Raw genomic sequence first — 21564 nt, 5'->3', positions numbered from 1 at the left:
GTTTCGAGGCTGACGTTTGGCAACTCGAACCTTCAGCTCCCTCCACAGATTTTCTATGGAATTAAGGTCTGGAGACTGGCTAGGCTACTCCAGGACCTTAATGTGCTTCTTCTTGAGCCACTCCTTTGTTGCCTTAGCTGTGTGTTTTGGGTCATTGTCATGCTGAAATACTCATCCACGACCCATTGTCAATGCCCTGGCTGAGGGAAGGAGGTTCTCACCCAAGATTTGACGGTACATGAACCCGTCCATCATCCTTTTGATGCGGTGCAGTTTTCCTGTCCCCTTAGCAGAAAAACACCCCCAAAGCATAATGTTTCCACCTCCATGTTTGACGGTGGGGATGGCGTTCTTGGGGTCATTCCTCCTCCTCCAAACACGGCGAGATGAGTTGATGCCAAAGAGCTCGATTTTGGACTTATCTGACCACAACACTTTCACCCAGTTCTCCTCTGAATCATTCAGATGTTGGCAAACTTCAGACGGGCCTGTACATGTGCTTTCTTGAGCAGGGGGACCTTGCGGGCGCTGCAAGATTTCAGTCCTTCACGGCATAGTGCGTTACCAATTGTTTTCTTGGTGACTATGGTCCCAGCTGCCTTGAGATCATTAACAAGATCCTCCCGTGTAGTTCTGGGCTGAATCCTCACCGTTCTCATGATCATTGAAACTCCACGAGGTGAGATCTTGTATGGAGCCCCAGATCGAGGGAGACTGACAGTTATTTTGCGTTTCTTCCATTTGCGAATGATCGCACCAACTGTTGTCACCTTCTCGCCAAGCAGCTTGGCGATGGTCTTGTAGCCCATTCCAGCCTTGTGTAGGTCTACAATCTTGTCCCTGACATCCTTGGACAGCTCTTTGGTCTTGGCCATGGTGGAGCGTTTGGAATCCGATTGATTGATAGCTTCTGTGGACAGGTGTCTTTTATACAGGTAACGAGCTGAGATTAGGAGCACTCTCTTAGTGCTCCTAATCTCAGCTTGTTACCTGTATAAAAGACACCTGGGAGCCAGAAATCTTGCTGATTGATAGGGGATCAAATACTCATTTCCCTCATTAACATGCAAATCAATTTATAACTTTTTTGAAATGCGTTTTTTTTTTGATTTTTTTGTTGTTATTCTGTCTCTCACTGTTAAAATACACCTACCATTAAAATTATAGACTGATCATTTCTTTGTCAGTGGGCAAACGTACAAAATCAGCAGGGGATCAAATACTTTTTTCCCCTCACTGTATAAAGCCTAATGTACTAACGTTTTCAGTGATTAACACTAGTACAAAGATCTGTCACAGTTGTTATGGACACAAAACACAGCTGCTGTACACCAATCAAAATGACAGCTTCAGAGCATGACATTCCTTATGTAGACCTCTACTTCCATCATGTGGAAAAGTTTGGAAATTGCATTCTGCATCTTGAATGACACAATAATGAAAATTGCACATATATGCTAGAATTAAGTGGAAACTACAATTATACCTGACATAACTGAAGCATGCAATCAAGAAATGTATATTCAAGTCCACTGAGATGCGTGGAAATATACACTTCAAATGACACAAGAATGAAAACCGCAAATCTATACTACATTGGATTGAAATTGAAAATTACACATATAATAACACATGCATTTAAACTACAAATGCCTGCTAAAATCTGAAACCTACTGATACAGCTTGGAAGCCTTAAAAGTTGCATGCAACTTCTAGTGTTTATTGGTACTGTTTCTGTGCGTATATATGTAACTGATACACATTTTAGAAGACTACAAATGTTTGGTATGCCAACAAAGCACCATTTGAATCTGAATTGAGAGAATGAGAGAGGGAGGGAGGAAGAGAAGGGGGGTTAAGGAGGTAGAGAGAGATAAAGAGAGGCAGAGGGAGATGAAGAGGAAGATAGAGAAAGACATACACAAGAGGGAGAGAGGTTTATACCTGTTTGCTGACAAGCTGCTCTCTGTTGTGCACCATGCCCCAGGGTGCAATGCCCAGTGCCACAACCTGGGCGATGCCCTGGGAGCTGGAGCTGGCGGTGGCATGGTCCCTCACTGCTTCACCCACATAGTGCCCGATACCCTCCCTGAGCCCCCCTGTCAGGATCCAGGCTCCTGGGGGAGAGGGGGAGGGGTGGTTAATATATACATGTAAAACTGACTGTGAGGAAATCTGAGAACCAGAGAGCTATTTAAAAAAAAATGTTTAAAAGTAAGAGATGATTGAACAATACACAATGTACTTGTACAATGTACACAATGTAGCAACTTGGTAATGTTATTACAATTATAATATGGAAACAGCAGCCTAAGTGGTGGGACACCCCTCGCAGTGCACCTTACTTTTAAGTTGCTCTAGGGATAAACAACAACATTTTCATATTAGGGTGACACATAGAAATGTAATTTCTTACTGTAAATAACTGTAAAAACAACTGTTGACAACACAAAGAATATGTCTGGAAACACCCCAGAGCAATCTGAAACAGTAGGATGCTATGTGGTTTATATGTAACAGTGTAAACTGCATAAAACCATACACAAACAATTTCATGCAAATCAAAAGGGACCAGTGTGTGGTGGTCCAGACCAGGCCACAGAATAGTACTGTGCAGACCTCAGAAATTTTATGCAGATGAAGCCATCAAATATATATTTTTAAGCTGTGGTTAACAGACAATCCCACTTGTGTATTGTATGGACTAATAAAAACATTATCGGTGTAATAATACATTTGTAGTCGGTGTGCTCAGAACCCCTAGCTGGGGATTCAAACCGCATGCAGACCACCTCTCCACCACAGTAGTGTGTTCAGCCCGCTAGGCCACAGCAGAATCTTCATACATGGGAGGCTTAACACTGTACTGGTTTACTGAGGGGGTTACGTTACTTGTAATGTGCTCATTGTACATAATGAGCCCATTTACACAGAGGCACATGTAAAATATGAATGTTTAGGATTATTATGATTGTAGTTTGGATTGTTTTCTTGACACAACTCCTAAAAACTAACAAATGCCAAGCGCATTCACAGTGTGCGGTGTGTCACTGTGGTCTGGACCTCGGAAACTGTATGCATATGAACACTTCAATATTTTGATTGTTTTTCTGTTTTTTAAAAGACAACTATATAGGCTACTTAATGGTTAACATACTCCCTTCCCCGTTATTGTACGGAATAACAGTAAACAACAGTAGGGCTAATAATAATTATACGTTAAAGATTATGATGATTGTAGTTTGGATATGTGCAAGTCGACAACATACACTCACCTAAAGGATTATTACGAACACCATACTAATACTGTGTTTGACCCCCTTTCGCCTTCAGAACTGCCTTAATTCTACGTGGCATTGATTCAACAAGGTGCTGAAAGCATTCTTTAGAAATGTTGGCCCATATTGATAGGATAGCATCTTGCAGTTGATGGAGATTTGTGGGATGCACATCCAGGGCACGAAGCTCCCGTTCCACCACATCCCAAAGATGCTCTATTGGGTTGAGATCTGGTGACTGTGGGGGCCAGTTTAGTACAGTGAACTCATTGTCATGTTCAAGAAACCAATTTGAAATGATTCGACCTTTGTGACATGGTGCATTATCCTGCTGGAAGTAGCCATCAGAGGATGGGTACATGGTGGTCATAAAGGGATGGACATGGTCAGAAACAATGCTCAGGTAGGCCGTGGCATTTAAACGATGCCCAATTGGCAATAAGGGGCCTAAAGTGTGCCAAGAAAACATCCCCCACACCATTACACCACCACCACCAGCCTGCACACTGGTAACAAGGCATGATGGATCCATGTTCTCATTCTGTTTACGCCAAATTCTGACTCTACCATCTGAATGTCTCAACAGAAATTGAGACTCATCAGACCAGGCAACATTTTTCCAGTCTTCAACTGTCCAATTTTGGTGAGCTTGTGCAAATTGTAGGCTCTTTTTCCTATTTGTAGTGGAGATGAGTGGTACCCGGTGGGGTCTTCTGCTGTTGTAGCCCATCCGCCTCAAGGTTGTACGTGTTGTGGCTTCACAAATGCTTTGCTGCATACCTCGGTTGTAACGAGTGGTTATTTCAGTCAAAGTTGCTCTTCTATCAGCTTGAATCAGTCGGCCCATTCTCCTCTGACCTCTAGCATCAACAAGGCATTTTCGCCCACAGGAGTGCCGCATACTGGATGTTTTTCCCTTTTCACACCATTCTTTGTAAACCCTAGAAATGGTTGTGCGTGAAAATCCCAGTAACTGAGCAGATTGTGAAATACTCAGACCGGCCCGTCTGGCACCAACAACCATGCCACGCTTAAAATTGCTTAAAATCACCTTTCTTTCCCATTCAGACATTCAGTTTGGAGTTCAGGAGATTGTCTTGACCAGGACCACACCCCTAAATGCATTGAAGCAACTGCCATGTGATTGGTTGGTTAGATAATTGCATTAATGAGAAATTGAACAGGTGTTCCTAATAATCCTTTAGGTGAGTGTATTTCACAGTAAACTGGTTTTAGACGGTGTGTCCAAGAAAACAAAACAAAGAAAACCCATCCCGGTTTGTGCTACATGATCTGGACAACAAACCCGGACCACAGTGCAACAGTGCATATGCATATGAATGTGCAGTGCATATGAATATTTACATGAATAGGTAAAGCATAACAATTATAATGTATGTTTACGCTACAGTCACCGCAGCTAATACACAATGTTGCCACTTTGTTAATGACTGATTGACAGTTGTAAAAGCTGACTGTGGGATCGGACCTTTTGCAGTATATCAAAGCAAGCAATTTGGTTTCCGTATCCCACACCTCCCCCTAGGAAGACAACCACAAATATTCGGTTACCTGACCTCAAGACAACACTTTTGGAAATCTGTGACTGACCCTGCCCACTGAACCATACGTCATGCATTGTATAAAAGCTGTTAACTTCTGCTGTTCAGCGAGACTCCACTCAGGTGGAGAGCTTCCATGTCAGAGCCTGCCAAGCCTGGCATGTTAAATAAATACATTTATCCTCTGTGCATCAAGACTGGGTTCTTCAGCCTGATTATTCCGAACTTCAGTTACAAAATGCAAAAATCTGAATACACATTAAATCCGTGGTGAGTGTGCTAAATTATGTGGTTCTATGGTTACAGATGCACTGTAAGAAAGTATACTTAGATGGATTTCTAGGCGGTATCTGGATGTGACAGTGAGTGCTCAACTTGAAAACTTCTGTTATGCTGATCTGAACATACATAACATTGTTGTAACGTACCACGGTCATGGGAACAGGGGAACCCAGTTGCGGTGCTGGTGGGATCGTCAAGACAGGCGGGAGTTGGATAGCGGCAGGACAGTACAATCAAGGCAAGGCAAATATGTGGTCGCGGTCATGGGCAAGGGTCGGGCAATCAGGGGAGGAGCTAAGTCATGGTTGGTAAGTCAAGTGGGAGGTCAAGGATACACGGTAGATTCAAGGCTAAACAAGACACGGGGAGACAGCTCAGAAATTTAGTTTACACTAACAAAAGTTTGCAACTAGTGACAGACAGTGAGGGGTTTATATGGGGACCAGAGGGAAACAATGAACCAGGTTTGGGAGGTGCATGGCGAATGGGGGCAGAGGGTGATTGAACAACTGCACATGGATGTTCAGGAATGTTCATTGATTGATTGAAGGGAGCTGGGAGAAGTGACTGGTAAGGAAGGTTGATGATGACATATAGTGGGGAAAAGTGAAAGTGCTTGGACTGGGAGAAAAGTGCTGGTCTGTGGCTGTGACAGTTGTAATGAGTACGAGTGAAGTTTAATATTTCCTTGATAGTAGGCTCTACTCCCACGAAAGATCCATTTAGAAGGAAACCATTTTTAAGACATACGAGTTTTCAGAACGAACAAATGCAAGATAAGATGAAACGAACCAGTGAATTCAACAAATGTCATGAACAAATATGTTAAACACAGCTGAAACGAACAGACACATTGCTGAACAAAACAATTTAAAATTACATTCAATATCAACATATTTTCTCTCTGTGCACAAACAATAGACAACATTTAATTTCTATGGATGTTTGGCACAACATCACATTTTTTATGTGCACTGTACACCTGTATTGCAGTTACTGTAAGCAATAAGCAGCTCCGTAGGCGTGTTAATAAACCCATGGAGAAGCGCCAATCATGTAAACCTGTGATGAACGGGCTTTCTTTACATGTTGCCATAACCGCGAGAGGCTTTAGACAACTTTGAAGTAGAGGAGCTGCAAGAGCATTTTCAGGTTGTTTTCTCGCAGTTACTGTATTGATTTAATACAGCTAAAATGGGACCGGATATCATGGGTTGTTTGTTATTTGCTACATTTGTTCTAATGCAACACATATTTGTGCTTGAACACATTCAATGCATAATCCTCATTTATTATTATTATTATTATTATTATTATTATTATTATTATTATTATCTTTTTTTTTTATTTCTTGGCCAATGCTCTTATCCAGGGTGACTTACAACATACATTAACATAGCATTGATACACTGACAGACTAACACATGATCTATCTCTGTGTCTCTCACCTGTGCTCTGTGCTGCTCTGACCAGCCCCTGTCTCAGGACATCCTTCACCCAGCTCTTCATTTTGGCCCGTCCCTCCCCCCCTACCACTGAGACCACCAGGTTGGGTAGGGGCAGGGCCCAGGACGTTGTCATGATGTTGTACACCACCTGGGGATCACTGTCGCAGGACAGCCGCAGGAACTGACAACACAACACAGCACAATACACAGTTACAATAAGTAATGCAAATGAAAGCAAGGAAACAAAGTAACAGCACAACACAGCACAATGCAACACATCAGAGAAAATTAAAACACCTCTCCCACTCCCTCTTGACAGTCTCACATAGCTTTATCTCATCTCTTCCTTTTCGCTCCTTCTCCTCCACCCCCCACTCCCATTCGCCTGCTCCTCTCCCTCTCCCACTCATTACAGTGTCAGTCTTACATGGCTCTGTCTCTTGCCAGCGCCGGCAAACTCCACCTCCCCGAAGGCATCAGTGGGCACCTCAGTAGAGTGCTGTGCCGAGTCCCAGCGGCTCACGATGGCAGCGCCAAAATTATCCTCCATCGCCACGGGCTCATGGTCCTCCCTCTTATTGCCACACTGGCACATAGCACCATTACTGAGAGAAAGAGTGTGGACACTAGAGTAAATGCACCTTGACTGCATGACAGATTGAAATACTGAATGGATGGATTACGACGCATTCCCTCTTACCTGAAAGTGTCCTCTATGAAGCTGCTACAGACTCTTTTACGAATGATTTTGGGAATCCAGCTCTGGAAAAAACAAAACAAAAACAAATCAAATGTTATCCCCTGGATTGGCCCCTGACCCAGGCAACATCCTGGGATACTGACCTGAGCCCAGAGTAGCTCTCTCTCTCTCAGTCTACTTTTTCCCTACATCATCTCTCTAGAAATCCCACCCCTAAATGTCCCTGCTCCAACACCATCTCCATCTCCTCACCCTCTTTCACTCATTCTTCATCTGTCTTTCCCTCCATCTCTTGCATCCTCTCTTCACTCTTTGCTTAACCCTTAATCTCCCGCTCTTTCCTTCCTTTTTAATTTCTCTCTCACCTCCATTTCTCTTACCCTCCTCTGTATCTAGCACCCCATATTTCCTTATTGTTCTCCATGTCTCTTCCTCTCTTTTATACAGAGGTTGTGCAGTTCCTCATTGTAACTTGGTGGTCGGAACTGCTGTTCTTCTCGATTTAAAAAATAATTCTCATAAATTAAGAGGTACAAAATGTGCAAGTGATGTGACAGTTGCCAAGGTTACTTCTTGCTTGCTGTCAAAACATCACGTGAATCACAATTTGGATTTATTGCTGTATGTTTGTCTGTTGGTATCAGTGTTTGTGTGTTTATAGAGAGGGACCCTGAAAGAAGTGCAGGTAGGCTTAACAAGTGAGGGACTTCATTAATCTTACTGGCACTTTATATAATACAACCATCATCCTTTGCACTTTATCCCAGTCTTCTGTGCGTCTGTCTCCTCAGACGCCCCCTGGCACCATGGCTACTGCCTATGCTGTTACAATGCACACGCGCGCCAGTCTGAGATATGTCTTTTTCTTTTAAACTCTGCCTAGAAGGCCAGCGTCCCGGAGTCGTCTCTTCACTGTTGACGTTGAGACTGGTGATTTGCGGGTACTATTTAATGAAGCTCCCAGTTGAGGACCTGTGAGGCATCTGTTTCTCAGACTAGACACTCCAATGTATTTGACCTCTTGTTCAGTTGTGCACCAGGGCCTCCCACTCCTCTTTCTATTCTGGTTAGAGCCAGTTTGCACTGTTCTGTGAAGAGAGTAGTACACAGCTTTGTACAAGATCTTCAGTTTCTTGGCAATTTCTCGAATGGAATAGCCTTCATTTCTCAGAACAAGAATAGACTGATGAGTTTCAGAATAAAGTTATTTGTTTCTGGCCATTTTGAGCCTGTAATCGAACCTACAATTGCCGATACTCCAGATACTCAACTAATCTAAAGGCCAATTTTATTGCTTCTTTAATCAGAACATCAGTTTTCAGCTGTGCTAACATAATTGCAAAATGGTTTTCTAATGATCAATTAGCCTTTTAAAATGATAAACTTGGATTAGCAAACATGCCATTGGAACACAGGACTCATGGTTGTGGATAATGAGCCTCTGTATGCCTATGTAGATATTCCATTACAAATCAGTGTAGTGTATCTAATGCAGACCTTCATCAGTGCAAAGAATCATTTAACACAATCACAAACCTCAGTCTTATTTCTCAGACAGAACTTTCACACTTCAACCACTGATTGTCATTATTTCAGTAGAAGTGAGAACACTGAAATAGAAATTGCACCGCATACAGAATTTTCAGTTTAAGTTTAATTCAAATTAAAATCCCAAATGTTCAAGTTTCTGAAAAACAGAAAATTCAAAATATGTCCACTATTTTTAAAAATACAGAAATTTCAGGAAATGTTATTGATAAGCATTACACAGACCTGTGTGGCCATGCATACCAATGCACTTCAACAGTTTTGTTTGTGTATGTTAAAAATATATATTCGGTGCCTTTCATGGTCACCGAGTCTTCTTGATTGACTATTTCTGTTGTTTGTGCTGTGCATGATAGATTGATGTATTGATGGATTGATTGAGGCAGCACTGTGCAGTAGTGATTAGGGCTCTGTAACTGGAAGGTTGAGGGTTCAAATCCTGGATGGGGCATTTCAAACAGAAGGTGATTCCAGCAGCCAATAGCAGGGTGGGAATGAGAGTCAATCATAATTCAGTTCCTTCTGGCCAATCAGAATTAAGTGATGTTTGAGTCTTAGCAGGGACATTTCATGGTACCTTTCTCATGTGAGCATTGGCAACCGAGAGCGGCGCGACGATGTCATCAAAGCAATGCAGGAAGACGGTGAGCGGAAGTGCAAACAAGACGGTCTCTGGAGCTCCGCCGGAGATAGCGCCGTCGTGCATGGCCCAGATACAGCTCCCCACCCATGAAGAGAACACTCAAGTAGGGGAGCAGCACTAGGGGCACTCACAGCAACCTGGCTTGGACAACAAGACTTCGCCAGAAGACGCTGGCACGGTGCCAAAGTGCCGGGAGCAGATGGGTGGTGGCCGGCTAAAAGCACCACTCCAGCACCAGAGTGTGGCCACCCGTGCGTGGGGTGTGCTGGAGTGTAAGAAGAGTGGCGTCAGAGAGGGGAGGCCCACTACAGCGACAGATTCTATGTGCCCAAAAGAGGGACACAGCGAGAGAGCGGATGGGTGGTAGCCGACTAACAGCACCACCCAAGTGGCCAACAGGGGTCTCCTGTGCAGGGGGTGCGCCCCGACGCAATGCAAAAGGCGTCCAAGGATGCGATCCAGTGCAGCGGCAGCATCGGAAGCAGCAGGGTGCCAATGTGCAGACCTCAAAGATCCGGAGAGAAGTGGGAGCCAGGCGCTGCGGAGCGGTGTGCGTGTGTGGGCCCAGGACAGAATCTTCCAGCCAAGGTCCACGGGTGGGCTTAAAGGGGTAGTTCCGGGGTTAAGGGTTAGCCCTGCGCAGGAACACAGGAGGCGCCATGATTGAAGGAGCCAGAGGGCATAAATAGTGGTGCCTGGTTCTCACATGCAGAGTTGAGTGGGGAGTTGCTAGAGTTCAGAGTTAGAGTTAGTGAAGTCGCTCCAGCCTGAAGAAGCCTGTGTGCAATAAAGTTTCCTGTTTGTGGTTAACCCGGCATCCTCTCCATCATTCCTGCCATTGGTGGTGAACTCCCACAACGATATGGCAAACAAAAAGCCTGTATTGTTACAATATGTATTCGTGTGCCTATAGTGGGTAAAAGGAAAATTTATAATTCTGCTAATGGTACTGATCTACAAGCTGTCTTTTTGGCTCTCAAACAGACATTCTCCCACATGCAGAGAGTATGAAAGTCAAGAAATACATACAAGTCTAAAGATATCAATTAAAACATTCTCAGATGAAGTGCAACAAATACAAAATTCGAGTCCATAACGCTTCCAATTTCATATCAAACACACACGTACCACAGATAAAACAAATTAGCAGTGTCCAAAACTTTTGTCTCTCCATATTAATGAAAAACAATTAATCTTGCACCAAATGAAAATAAAATACACTTTAATGCCATGGTAAAAAGGCTGCATTGAACTTGGTATACTATTATACAGGGAGCTAGAATACTATTGTCTGCCAAAAGCCAATGAGCTTGCAGCTGAAACCGTGAAATGCCCAAATGTAAATTCAATGGAACTGAGTATAATTCAATAAGCGCATATTGCAAAAGATACACCAATCACTGTATAAGACCAACAGCTGTTCATCTACTTTTTGACTTTTTGACTGCGTTAATTTGTCCAAAAACACCTTTACTGAAACATGCACACTTTAGTTAAATTACAACCTTACTATATTGTAGTTGATGTTACTGTCCAAATATCCTTGAAACTTGTATATTTTGCTTAAACTGTAACTTGTTCTGGTTAAGTGCATCTGCTAAATAAATTTAAAATAATATAGAAATTAGGCCTATGTCTGCAGTTACAAATCTGTAAGGGAGTCAAGTTGTGCTGTTTAAAAGTTATGAGTCCAGAGCCCTAACCACTACTCCACAGTGCTGTTGTGGCCCAGAACTCCACAGTGCATTACAATGTATTTTTGTAGGTAGTGTCTCCTTGGGGGAAATGTAATTTATGAAGACTAGTAAAGTTTAAATAATACTTAATCTTTTAATAAAACAAATGGATACATTATCATGTTGTGATTAATTCACATTCTATCTGTGGTCATGGACGGACAATATCTCTCTGCTCTACACGTGAAAATATAGAGATGCCTGTGAAGCCTCATCTGGCCCACAGGTCATCGAAGCAGCGGAGCCCTGCAGTGTTATCGTCGCCAGGAATGACAAGACGGCTATTGCACTCGAGTCTTGCATGCGTTTTTTTGTGAATGTATGTGGGGTTGTTATACTTGCCAGCATTGAATGTATAACATATTTAGTGTTTTTATTTTTATTTATTCATGTTATTTACAGATTTAAAATATTCAGATTTTGACTTAATTTTAAGTGGATTATTCCACAGATGTGTAATGTATAATATGCTGTATATAACATAAAACAATAGTATTATCCATTATTTGACATGATAAAACTCATTTTCAGAAAAGCATATTTAGGTTAAATAAGTCAATTCATTTATTTTTTTTAAATATATACACATTATATACACTCACCTAAAGGATTATTAGGAACACCATACTAATACTGTGTTTGACCCCCTTTCGCCTTCAGAACTGCCTTAATTCTACGTGGCATTGATTCAACAAGGTGCTGAAAGCATTCTTTAGAAATGTTGGCCCATATTGATAGGATAGCATCTTGCAGTTGATGAAGATTTGTGGGATGCACATCCAGGGCACGAAGCTCCCGTTCCACCACATCCCAAAGATGCTCTATTGGGTTGAGATCTGGTGACTGTGGGGGCCAGTTTAGTACAGTGAACTCATTGTCACGTTCAAGAAACCAATTTGAAATGATTCGACCTTTGTGACATGGTGCATTATCCTGCTGGAAGTAGCCATCAGAGGATGGGTACATGGTGGTCATAAAGGGATGGACATGGTCAGAAACAATGCTCAGGTAGGCCGTGGCATTTAAACAATGCACAATTGGCAATAAGGGGCCTAAAGTGTGCCAAGAAAACATCCCCCACACCATTACACCACCACCACCAGCCTGCACACTGGTAACAAGGCATGATGGATCCATGTTCTCATTCTGTTTACGCCAAATTCTGACTCTACCATCTGAATGTCTCAACAGAAATCGAGACTCATCAGACCAGGCAACATTTTTCCAGTCTTCAACTGTCCAATTTTGGTGAGCTTGTGCAAATTGTAGGCTCTTTTTCCTATTTGTAGTGGAGATGAGTGGTACCCGGTGGGGTCTTCTGCTGTTGTAGCCCATCTGCCTCAAGGTTGTACGTGTTGTGGCTTCACAAATGCTTTGCTGCATACCTCGGTTGTAACGAGTGGTTATTTCAGTCAAAGTTGCTCTTCTATCAGCTTGAATCAGTCAGCCCATTCTCCTCTGACCTCTAGCATCAACAAGGCATTTTCGCCCACAGGAGTGCCGCATACTGGATGTTTTTCCCTTTTCACACCATTCTTTGTAAACCCTAGAAATGGTTGTGCGTGAAAATCCCAGTAGCTGAGCAGATTGTGAAATACTCAGACCGGCCCGTCTGGCACCAACAACCATGCCATGCTCAAAATTGCTTAAAATCACCTTTCTTTCCCATTCAGACATTCAGTTTGGAGTTCAGGAGATTGTCTTGACCAGGACCACACCCCTAAATGCATTGCATGTGATTGGTTGGTTAGATAATTGCATTAATGAGAAATTGAACAGGTGTTCCTAATAATCCTTTAGGTGAGTGTATATAGTAACGACTCGGGGGTTCCGGCCGTAACAGGGACTCAACACCATTCTCCCACGCCACAAGGCAGCGATCTTACCACATCACTAAAAGGCCAAAAGGAGATCGCTACACTACTCCCCCGTCATTACAGCACGCCCTTGCTACTCTATATATATATATCAGTGAGGGAAAAAAGTATTTGATCCCCTGCTGATTTTGTACGTTTGCCCACTGACAAAGAAATGATCAGTCTATAATTTTAATGGTAGGTGTATTTTAACAGTGAGAGACAGAATAACAACAAAACAAATCCAGAAAAACGCATTTCAAAAAAGTTATAAATTGATTTGCATGGTAATGAGGGAAATAAGTATTTGATCCCCTATCAATCAGCAAGACTTCTGGCTCCCAGGTGTCTTTTATACAGGTAACGAGCTGAGATTAGGAGCAGTCTCTTAAAGGGAGTGCTCCTAATCTCAGCTCGTTACCTGTATAAAAGACACCTGTCCACAGAAGCAATCAATCAATCAGATTCCAAACTCTCCACCATGGCCAAGACCAAAGAGCTGTCCAAGGATGTCAGGGACAAGATTGTAGACCTACACAAGGCTGGAATGGGCTACAAGACCATCGCCAAGCAGCTTGGTGAGAAGGTGACAACAGTTGGTGCGATTATTCGCAAATGGAAGAAACACAAAATAACTGTCAGTCTACCTCGCTCTGGGGCTCCATGCAAGATCTCACCTCATGGAGTTTCAATGATTATGAGAACAGTGAGGAATCAGCCCAGAACTACACGGGAGGATCTTGTTAATGATCTCAAGGCAGCTGGGACCACAGTAACCAAGAAAACAATTGGTAACACACTACGCCATTAAGGACTGAAATCCTGCAGCGCCCGCGAGGCCCCTCTGCTCAAGAAAGCACACGTACAGGCCCGTCTGAAGTTTGCCAACATCTGAATGATTCAGAGGAGAACTGGATGAAAGTGTTGCGGTCAGATGAGACCAAAATTAAGCTCTTTGGCATCAACTCACCTCACCGTGTTTGGAGGAGGAGGAATGACCCCAAGAACGCCATCCCCACCGTCAAACATGGAGGTGGAAACATTATGCTTTGGGGGTGTTTTTCTGCTAAGGGGACAGGACAACTGCAACGCATCAAAGGGATGATGGATGGGGCCATGTACCGTCAAATCTTGGGTGAGAACCTCCCTCCCTCAGCCAGGGCATTGAAAATGGGACGTGGATGGGTATTCCAGCATGACAATGACCCAAAACACACAGCCAAGGCAACAAAGGAGTGGCTCAAGAAGAAGCACATTAAGGTCCTGGAGTGGCCTAGCCAGTCTCCAGACCTTAATCCCATAGAAAATCTGTGGAGGGAGCTGAAGGTTCAAGTTGCCAAACATCAGCCTCAAAACCTTAATGACTTGGAGAGGATCTGCAAAGAGGAGTGGGACAAAATCCCTCCTGAGATGTGTGCAAACCTGGTGGCCAACTACAAGAAACGTCTGACCTCTGTGATTGCCAACAAGGGTTTTGCCACCAAGTACTAAGTCGAAGGGGTCAAATACTTATTTCCCTCATTAACATGCAAATCAATGTATAACTTTTTTGAAATGCGTTTTTCTGGATTTGTTTTGTTGTTATTCTGTCTCTCACTGTTAAAATACACCTACCATTAAAATTATAGACTGATCATTTCTTTGTCAGTGGGCAAACGTACAAAATCAGCAGGGGATCAAATACTTTTTTTTCCTAAATTGTGTTTGTAATTTTGTTGTGTACTCAATAGATTACTTAACTGGAAGAAGGCACCCATTACATGTTTGCAATAATAATTTATATAAAATGGGTATTAAGGTTTCTCTGTTTACATTAAACTACCACAAGTTTCCTTTGTTAAATTAAGATTGTTTAGCTCTAAAAGGCCAACATGTTGAGTAAAACTAACATTACAGTGTTCATGAAAGAATACATTTGTGCTAATATTCCTACACAAAACCAACACGTTCTGAGTAAAACTAATGTTTCATTAACAGTTACTTGTGCTACATTTTTAAACAACCTGTGTTAACTAACACAAAATGTGTTGACCTGAAATCACACTTAATCTGTTAAACACATCATGTGTTGTTTTTAACACACTTGTTCTAAGAGTGTGTCTATACAAATTAATCTCTTCTTAATGTTTCGTAACAGAAAGGTGTATTTATTACTTTGTCTCGAATCATGTAAAGCAGAAAGAAGAAAATAGCCACAAAACTCATTACCACTTCATTCTCTATGGCACGTATTGTGATTTTCCGTCTTTGATTTTATAACCAAACACAAACCTGTCCCACAATCGCTCTGCCTCCTCCCACAATAGGTGACTGACTTCCAACAACGGCCACGTTTTACAAAAAGTTCTAGAACGTGTCCGAGGACGCTTAGGCCAGTGGAACCGAGGCATTAGTGTTTTTATATTTGCATATATATATATATATATATATATACACACACACCTCACGGTACACTTTTCGGAATCCAACGTTTTGTTACATTGAATCGGGTATAAATAAATCTGGAAGGCCTGAAACTAATGTATGGGGAAGTTATTGATGAATTCTGGTGTCACAACAGAAGTCTTACCTAGAAACTCCTACATCAGCGGTGGAAACAGTTTATTTCCAATGAAGACTCATATTTCTAGCAGACGCACTAATCAAAAGTTTCCTTGGATAGATCTCTGTGATGGACAAGCACCAAAAAACGCGTCGTTTGCCTGCATAATGTCGGCTGATGTGCGATTTCTCCCTTGATGCGTCTCAGTGTGGTTATGAAGTAAAGATGTTTTTTAAGTCACAATCTGCCTGATTTCATGGAGATTTTCAGTTAAGTTGTTTGACTCCAAAATGACCCAGAATCGCGCATTTCAGGTCTTTAATTCTCAAAATGTTATGGGGGAGGCCCCCAGAACCCACGCCGCTCATTCTACATTCCTGTTCGCTCTCATGTTGCTCTACCCCCCGCCCCCCGCAAATTCATGGCTACGCCATTGTATACACATTCATGTTGTATTTACGGCACCGTATAAAGTAGTTCTGTAGTTCCAACATGGGCACACTTCTTGTAAGTAAACCAAATCTACTTGTTGTGCTGTATTAGTTTAAAAACGGTTGCTCTCTGCGAATCAATTTGGACAAAATAACTATAGTCCCCTCCGCTAACCCTAACCCTACCATTTTAACCGCTGAAACAAAAGTAACTCCACCTACAAAAAAATATTTTCGAATTTGTGACAACTGCGATTTGTTTAGTTTATTTTGATAGATGCAACAGTATCTTTCGTGTAATTTCCGGCTACAGATTTTATTTTACCTTTCTTCCTCGTTTCATATTGGACAGTTGACAGCTATTTCAAGAATGATTTCCCACATTCCTCCAACAAACTAATATATATATATATATATATATATATATATATATATATAATGCGAATGTTTAATATGCACTCAAATCCAAAGTGTGTTTAAGCATCATGGAAACACCCTCGGTTACTGGGCTGAAACTTCTGAGCATTAGAGCCAGAACAGAGGAGCCGAATGACCTTCTGTAACAGACCAACGAAAACATGTTTATTGAGAAATTCAATAAATTACTGATGCTTTAAAATTGTTCTTAAGCGACTACGGATGGCCAATCTGGACGTATGCCTACACAAAAATACAATGTAAACTGTGCTGTAATGTAATGATATAATGTAGAAGCCTAATCAAAGAGACCCCACGGAAGGCAACTTCACATGAAAAGTAAAACTGTCGAAAAAATGATAACACTAAATAAATTAAAACTACGCAAATAAAGCAAAACGGAAATTAAGCAGGGCAGACTTGGTTTACATTACGCTCTATTGTTCTGCGATTCCATACCTGGTCTTTCTCGTTTTTCTTCGTTTGCACTCCCTCTCCCTCGTTTTCCTTATCCTTCTCATTCATGTCTCCCTTTTACCTCTGCTTCTCTCCCGTCGTTCTGCTCAGCGTCGGTTTTGACTTGGCAACCGGCAGTATTATCTCCCACTTCTTGTGTTGCTTCGATTTTCACGCGATTTGTGTTGGTGTTGTTAAGGACAGAGCCGCGGTGCACAGTAGCTACTTTCAACCCGCTCTCATCTTCCCTCCGCCGGTCTGTACCGAGGCCCCACCTGGCCTGCCAGGTACTTAGCGAGTGGGTGTGGGTGTGGATAAAAAAAAAAAAAAAAAAAAAAAAAACGATGAGTTGTACGACAAGCCGTTTTAAACATCGATTTCCTATATCTGTTGGTATCAAATAAGCTATTTAGTCTGTTGTAATATAGATACAGTGACTAAACTGACTTCGCTACACTTAACACTTGTATGAATGGGTTAAGTTAATAAGTTAGTTTTAAATATATCTAAAAGTATTGTTTTCGGGTCAAGGTACAAACTGGATTCTAAGCCAAAACTGGAACTATAGCCTATATCTATACCTATATCATACACCAAGTTCAAAAAGCTAAACAAGTTAGTCCTTAATAACCTTCTGTCATGGTCAGAACGTACTGAGAGAATTGTTCAAAATATGGGTATAGGCATTTCTATTATAAGACAATGTAATACTGACTGGACACTGGAATCAGTAGTTAGCTCATTGTTCGGTCACGTTTAGTGTAGAGCAAAACACAAGTACGAGTACTGTACTTTCAATGCATGTAATGAAACATGCTAGAGCCTTTAGTCATGTGATAGGTGTGTGTGTATGTGTGTGTATCTGTATGTTTGTGAGTGCATGTATGTGTCTGTGTCTGCCTCTGTGTGAATGTGTGTGTGTGTATGTGAGAGCATAGGCGCCGACTACGCGGGGGCTCAAGGGCTTCAGCCCCCCCCCGAACATAAAGAAGCGGGGCTCAGCCCCCCAGAAAATTTGCTGAGTTACGTAATCATTCAAGGAAGAAAATAAAACAAACACCGCCACATATCGTCAGCCCGCCTCGCCCCCCCGCATCTCTTACCGGAGAAAACAGCGTCAGCGCTATTGCTAATTATTTTATCTGACAGTGGTCGTAGGGGTTTCTACTTAGTAACTCAGCCGCCCCCAATGAATTTCAAAACTCGGCGCCTATGTGTGAGAGTATATGTATGTATGCCTGCGTTGGCTGCATGTGTATTTTTCCTGGTGGGGATGTGTGTGTATTATTATTATTATTATTATTATTATTATTATTATTATTATTATTAGAAATAATTCTGGTTGTATGCCACACTGCGTCAAGACTGAGAACAATAGGCAACAGCAAAGACTGAATATCACGTTTACAGCAAGCAGGGTTTGAATCTTCCCACATCCTCTGTGACTCAATGTAGCACTGGCCACACCTAAAACTTGTTAAACAGGAGTTTTGGCAATGTAAACCAGTGTATTATAATAATGTTTTCCTCATTTGGTGTTCTCTCAGACGTTACTCTACTACTCCACTTCAGCCACTGTATTTTGCCTCCAGACTAGCTCTTATCTACAGATCTAATCAGACTGTAGGCCTACATGCAGTCAGGGCAGGTGCACCAAAAATGGGGAGAATTATTGTACTGCAACCTGCAAATTTACAGAAAATTCTGAAACCGCATTTAAAATAACACATAATTACATTTTCCAATAAGTTGCATTCAGTTTATTATCTGTAAAAATTAGATGTATCTACTGCTGCAATTCCCAATTATGCATCTTATTACACCTGTAGACACTTGCTTAATTGATTAATATATTGCTATTGAAAGGTTATTTCACTGTGTGCCAGGATGATCAGCATAATAATGATCAGCACAACAATGAGGAAAGGCACTGATTGCAGACAAGTCACACCAGGACAAGCTTGCCGTCTCTCAGCTGTTTTGCTGCATTAGCACGATCGAAAACACGTTACCAAAAAAGAATAAGAACACACCCAGGGGAGAGATACCATGGTATATAGGCAATGGCATAGCCAGGAATTTGTGAAGGGGGGTGGGGTGGAGCAAAATGAGGGTGAAGAGGAATTATTAATTGACGGGGGTCTTGAGGGGCCTCCCCCAGAATTTTTTCAAAATGAAATACCTGAAATGCGCGAGTCATTTCGGAGTCGAGAAACTTTAGCTCAAAATCTCAGTGAAATCCATGAAATCAGGCAGATTTTGACTCAAACCTATTTTTGCTTCATAACCACATATCACTATGTCATACATCCTGTGGAAAATCACACATTAGCTGACATTATGCACATAATAGTTCGGTTCACTGACGGTTCAAAATGTTGAATGTGAATACTGGAAGGTCTCGGTTCTTTTGCAATCAGGAAACGATCCCCATAGTCTAACGCTGTATCATTTAGGTCCGTTCCCCTAATAGGGGGTCCAAAAATGAAAGTTTGTAAAATATTCTATTAATACTATTTAATGGTGAATCTGCAATCTGAATTTCTGCAAGTTTTCTTTGAATTATGATTATACGATTATAATGTTTAACTATTTTTACTGACTCATGACACTTGAAATGTACAGGTAGAATCACTGTGTGCGCATTTTAGCCAATCAGAGGCCTGTATTGATCGAGTTCTCACATAGAGGGGCGAGATCAGAGCAAAGATGGCTGCGCCCATGGGCGAGCGTGACTCTCCTAAACAAAAAGGGAGATGCAAGAAACACTCTGATTATACATGTATCATACATGTATCATGAGTACAGCCTCTTACAGCAGTACGGTGGAGTAAAGTAGTCGAAAGTGCCCTGAAATGGATAGAATTCGATGGACTCGACATTAGCTGAAGTGAAATGTAAACACAATGCCAATGAAGATCACCTTCTCATGCTTGATTCTACAGAACCTGGTGCCAATGAAGGTGATTTAATTGAATCAAATGTGATCTACTTTCAGCTGACATGCTATAGATGATTCATAGACAATAAGATAATGAGTGCTGACAATTTTTTTTTTTTTTTACCACAGGGGTCTGTAACCCTTGGATATCATTGCAGGGATCTCGTCTTTTCATTGGGCACTTTTCATTGATCAGCAATTGACATATTCTTCATCTATTTGATTTAGATAGACTATTTCTTAATGTCCTACAATTCAAAAACAGTATTTTATTAAATCCTACAGTTACCCACTGCAGTTTTGACTGCACAGTCTAGTTTTCAACTCTTTAATTTCACCCCTTTTTATTGATAACTCTAATGCATCACTCTGTTGGCTTGTTTACTCATACAAATATAGGTAGAATACAGTAAAGTATGATGACGTTTCAATTGTGCCTTTGAGATATTGCACAAAGTGTACTTTTACATTTTGATTTATATTTTACGTAAAATATAAGTCTCCCTGGCATTTAGGCATTTGATAGAAAGTACTAAGGTCTATAGGACCTTTAAAAATCAGCTTGTTAACTGAAGAGATGGTAAAGTTAGGGTCATGAAAAGCAATGTGTAAAAGCCGGACACAAAGAGGGAGAGAGTCTCGGGTTCCGTTGGTGTCCGGGGTTTATTGGGTTCACAGACGACAAACACAAGGGGTAAAATAAACAAAGCAAAACAAAACGTCCACACAAAATAGGGGGCTCCGGGCAGTTAGGGTTGTAGGTCTCACTCCTTATTCTCGGCGGTTAGCTGCCCCCGTCGCGGAGGGAGAGGGATTAAATAGACAGGGCATAGCTGCCGCTGACGTCACAGTTGCCTCAGTGCTCATTGCCCGCAGCCATGAGTCCACAGCCAATTAGCGAGGGAGCGGACAACACAGCTGCGGCACATGAGCACCTCATTAGCGGACGTCAGCAGCAGCCGTGCCGTGACAGACAGCGGGCTATCACACAATGACATAAAATTTGACCAAAAGTACTAAGTTTGATGTTGTATTACTGAAATACTGGCAAGTTCCACTTGGAGAACTTTTATTTCCAGCTTCAAGAAACCATTGAGAGAAAGTATTTTCCATGACAGTGGAACAGAACCAATCTAGCCACATTCTGTACATCTTGTGTGTAGTTTGCCTTAAAAGTCAATTCAGTACAGCTGCTGAGTTGGTGAAAGTAAATAGGTTGAAGAAAGGTGATTTAGTCAAGGACTAGCAGGAATTCTGTTCCAGGTGGAGCCAGTTAGGTGTGAATTGGTAGCAGGTAGACAAAAGCTGTTGCTGTTGCAGCTGTTGAGAAAGGGCTGCGCTGTTTCTCAGTCACAAAAAGGTAAGCAATTGACCAGGGGACAGAAACTAAGAGACTGAAAAAACTGTAACATTTAGAAGCATGTGGCTACTACAGTGTCAGGTTTGCAGAATGATTGCCTTCCTGGATGAACTCATCCAAGAAGATTTCATTTGTGAACGTTGTCAGCATGCTGAAGTCCTAGAGATCAAAGTCAGTGATCTTGAGCCTCAGCTTGTTGATCTGAACTGTATTAGTGATATCGAAGAATTGGTCAATCAGCCCATGAGATAGATGGTGTGCATGCCAAAACCTAGGAGAGTTGAGACCTTAGAGCAGGAAAGTGTAGAGAACTGCTGGGTTACAGTAGGTCGTAACCGCAGAAAAGTGAACGCACATCCCTTAG

The 21564-nt window shown here is 42.0% G+C and overlaps 1 protein-coding gene across 2 annotated transcripts in view; it reads right to left on the bottom strand.

Annotated features, from left to right (window-relative positions):
• Positions 1 to 17195, bottom strand: part of LOC136753011 (transient receptor potential cation channel subfamily M member 4) — a 139513-nt gene extending 122318 nt beyond the window's left edge. The window contains exons 1-5 of one of the 2 annotated variants that reach the window (XM_066708789.1): positions 16903 to 17195; positions 7271 to 7332; positions 6998 to 7175; positions 6571 to 6751; positions 1945 to 2117 (exon numbers count right to left, since the gene is read on the bottom strand). In XM_066708789.1, the coding sequence (XP_066564886.1) occupies positions 1945 to 2117; positions 6571 to 6751; positions 6998 to 7175; positions 7271 to 7332; positions 16903 to 16968 (660 nt within the window). In that variant the 5' untranslated portion in view covers positions 16969 to 17195. Of the gene's footprint in view, positions 1 to 1944; positions 2118 to 6570; positions 6752 to 6997; positions 7176 to 7270; positions 7337 to 16902 lie in introns of those variants that run through there. The other variant, XM_066708790.1, reaches the window with a different exon arrangement.
• Between the last annotated feature and the right edge of the window lie 4369 nt (positions 17196 to 21564).

The sequence above is a fragment of the Amia ocellicauda genome, chromosome 7 (genome assembly GCF_036373705.1).
Source record: "Amia ocellicauda isolate fAmiCal2 chromosome 7, fAmiCal2.hap1, whole genome shotgun sequence".
Taxonomy (NCBI): Eukaryota; Metazoa; Chordata; class Actinopteri; order Amiiformes; family Amiidae; genus Amia; species Amia ocellicauda.
Note: the sequence above shows the minus strand (reverse complement) of the source record. Positions and strands in the feature narration are given on the sequence as shown.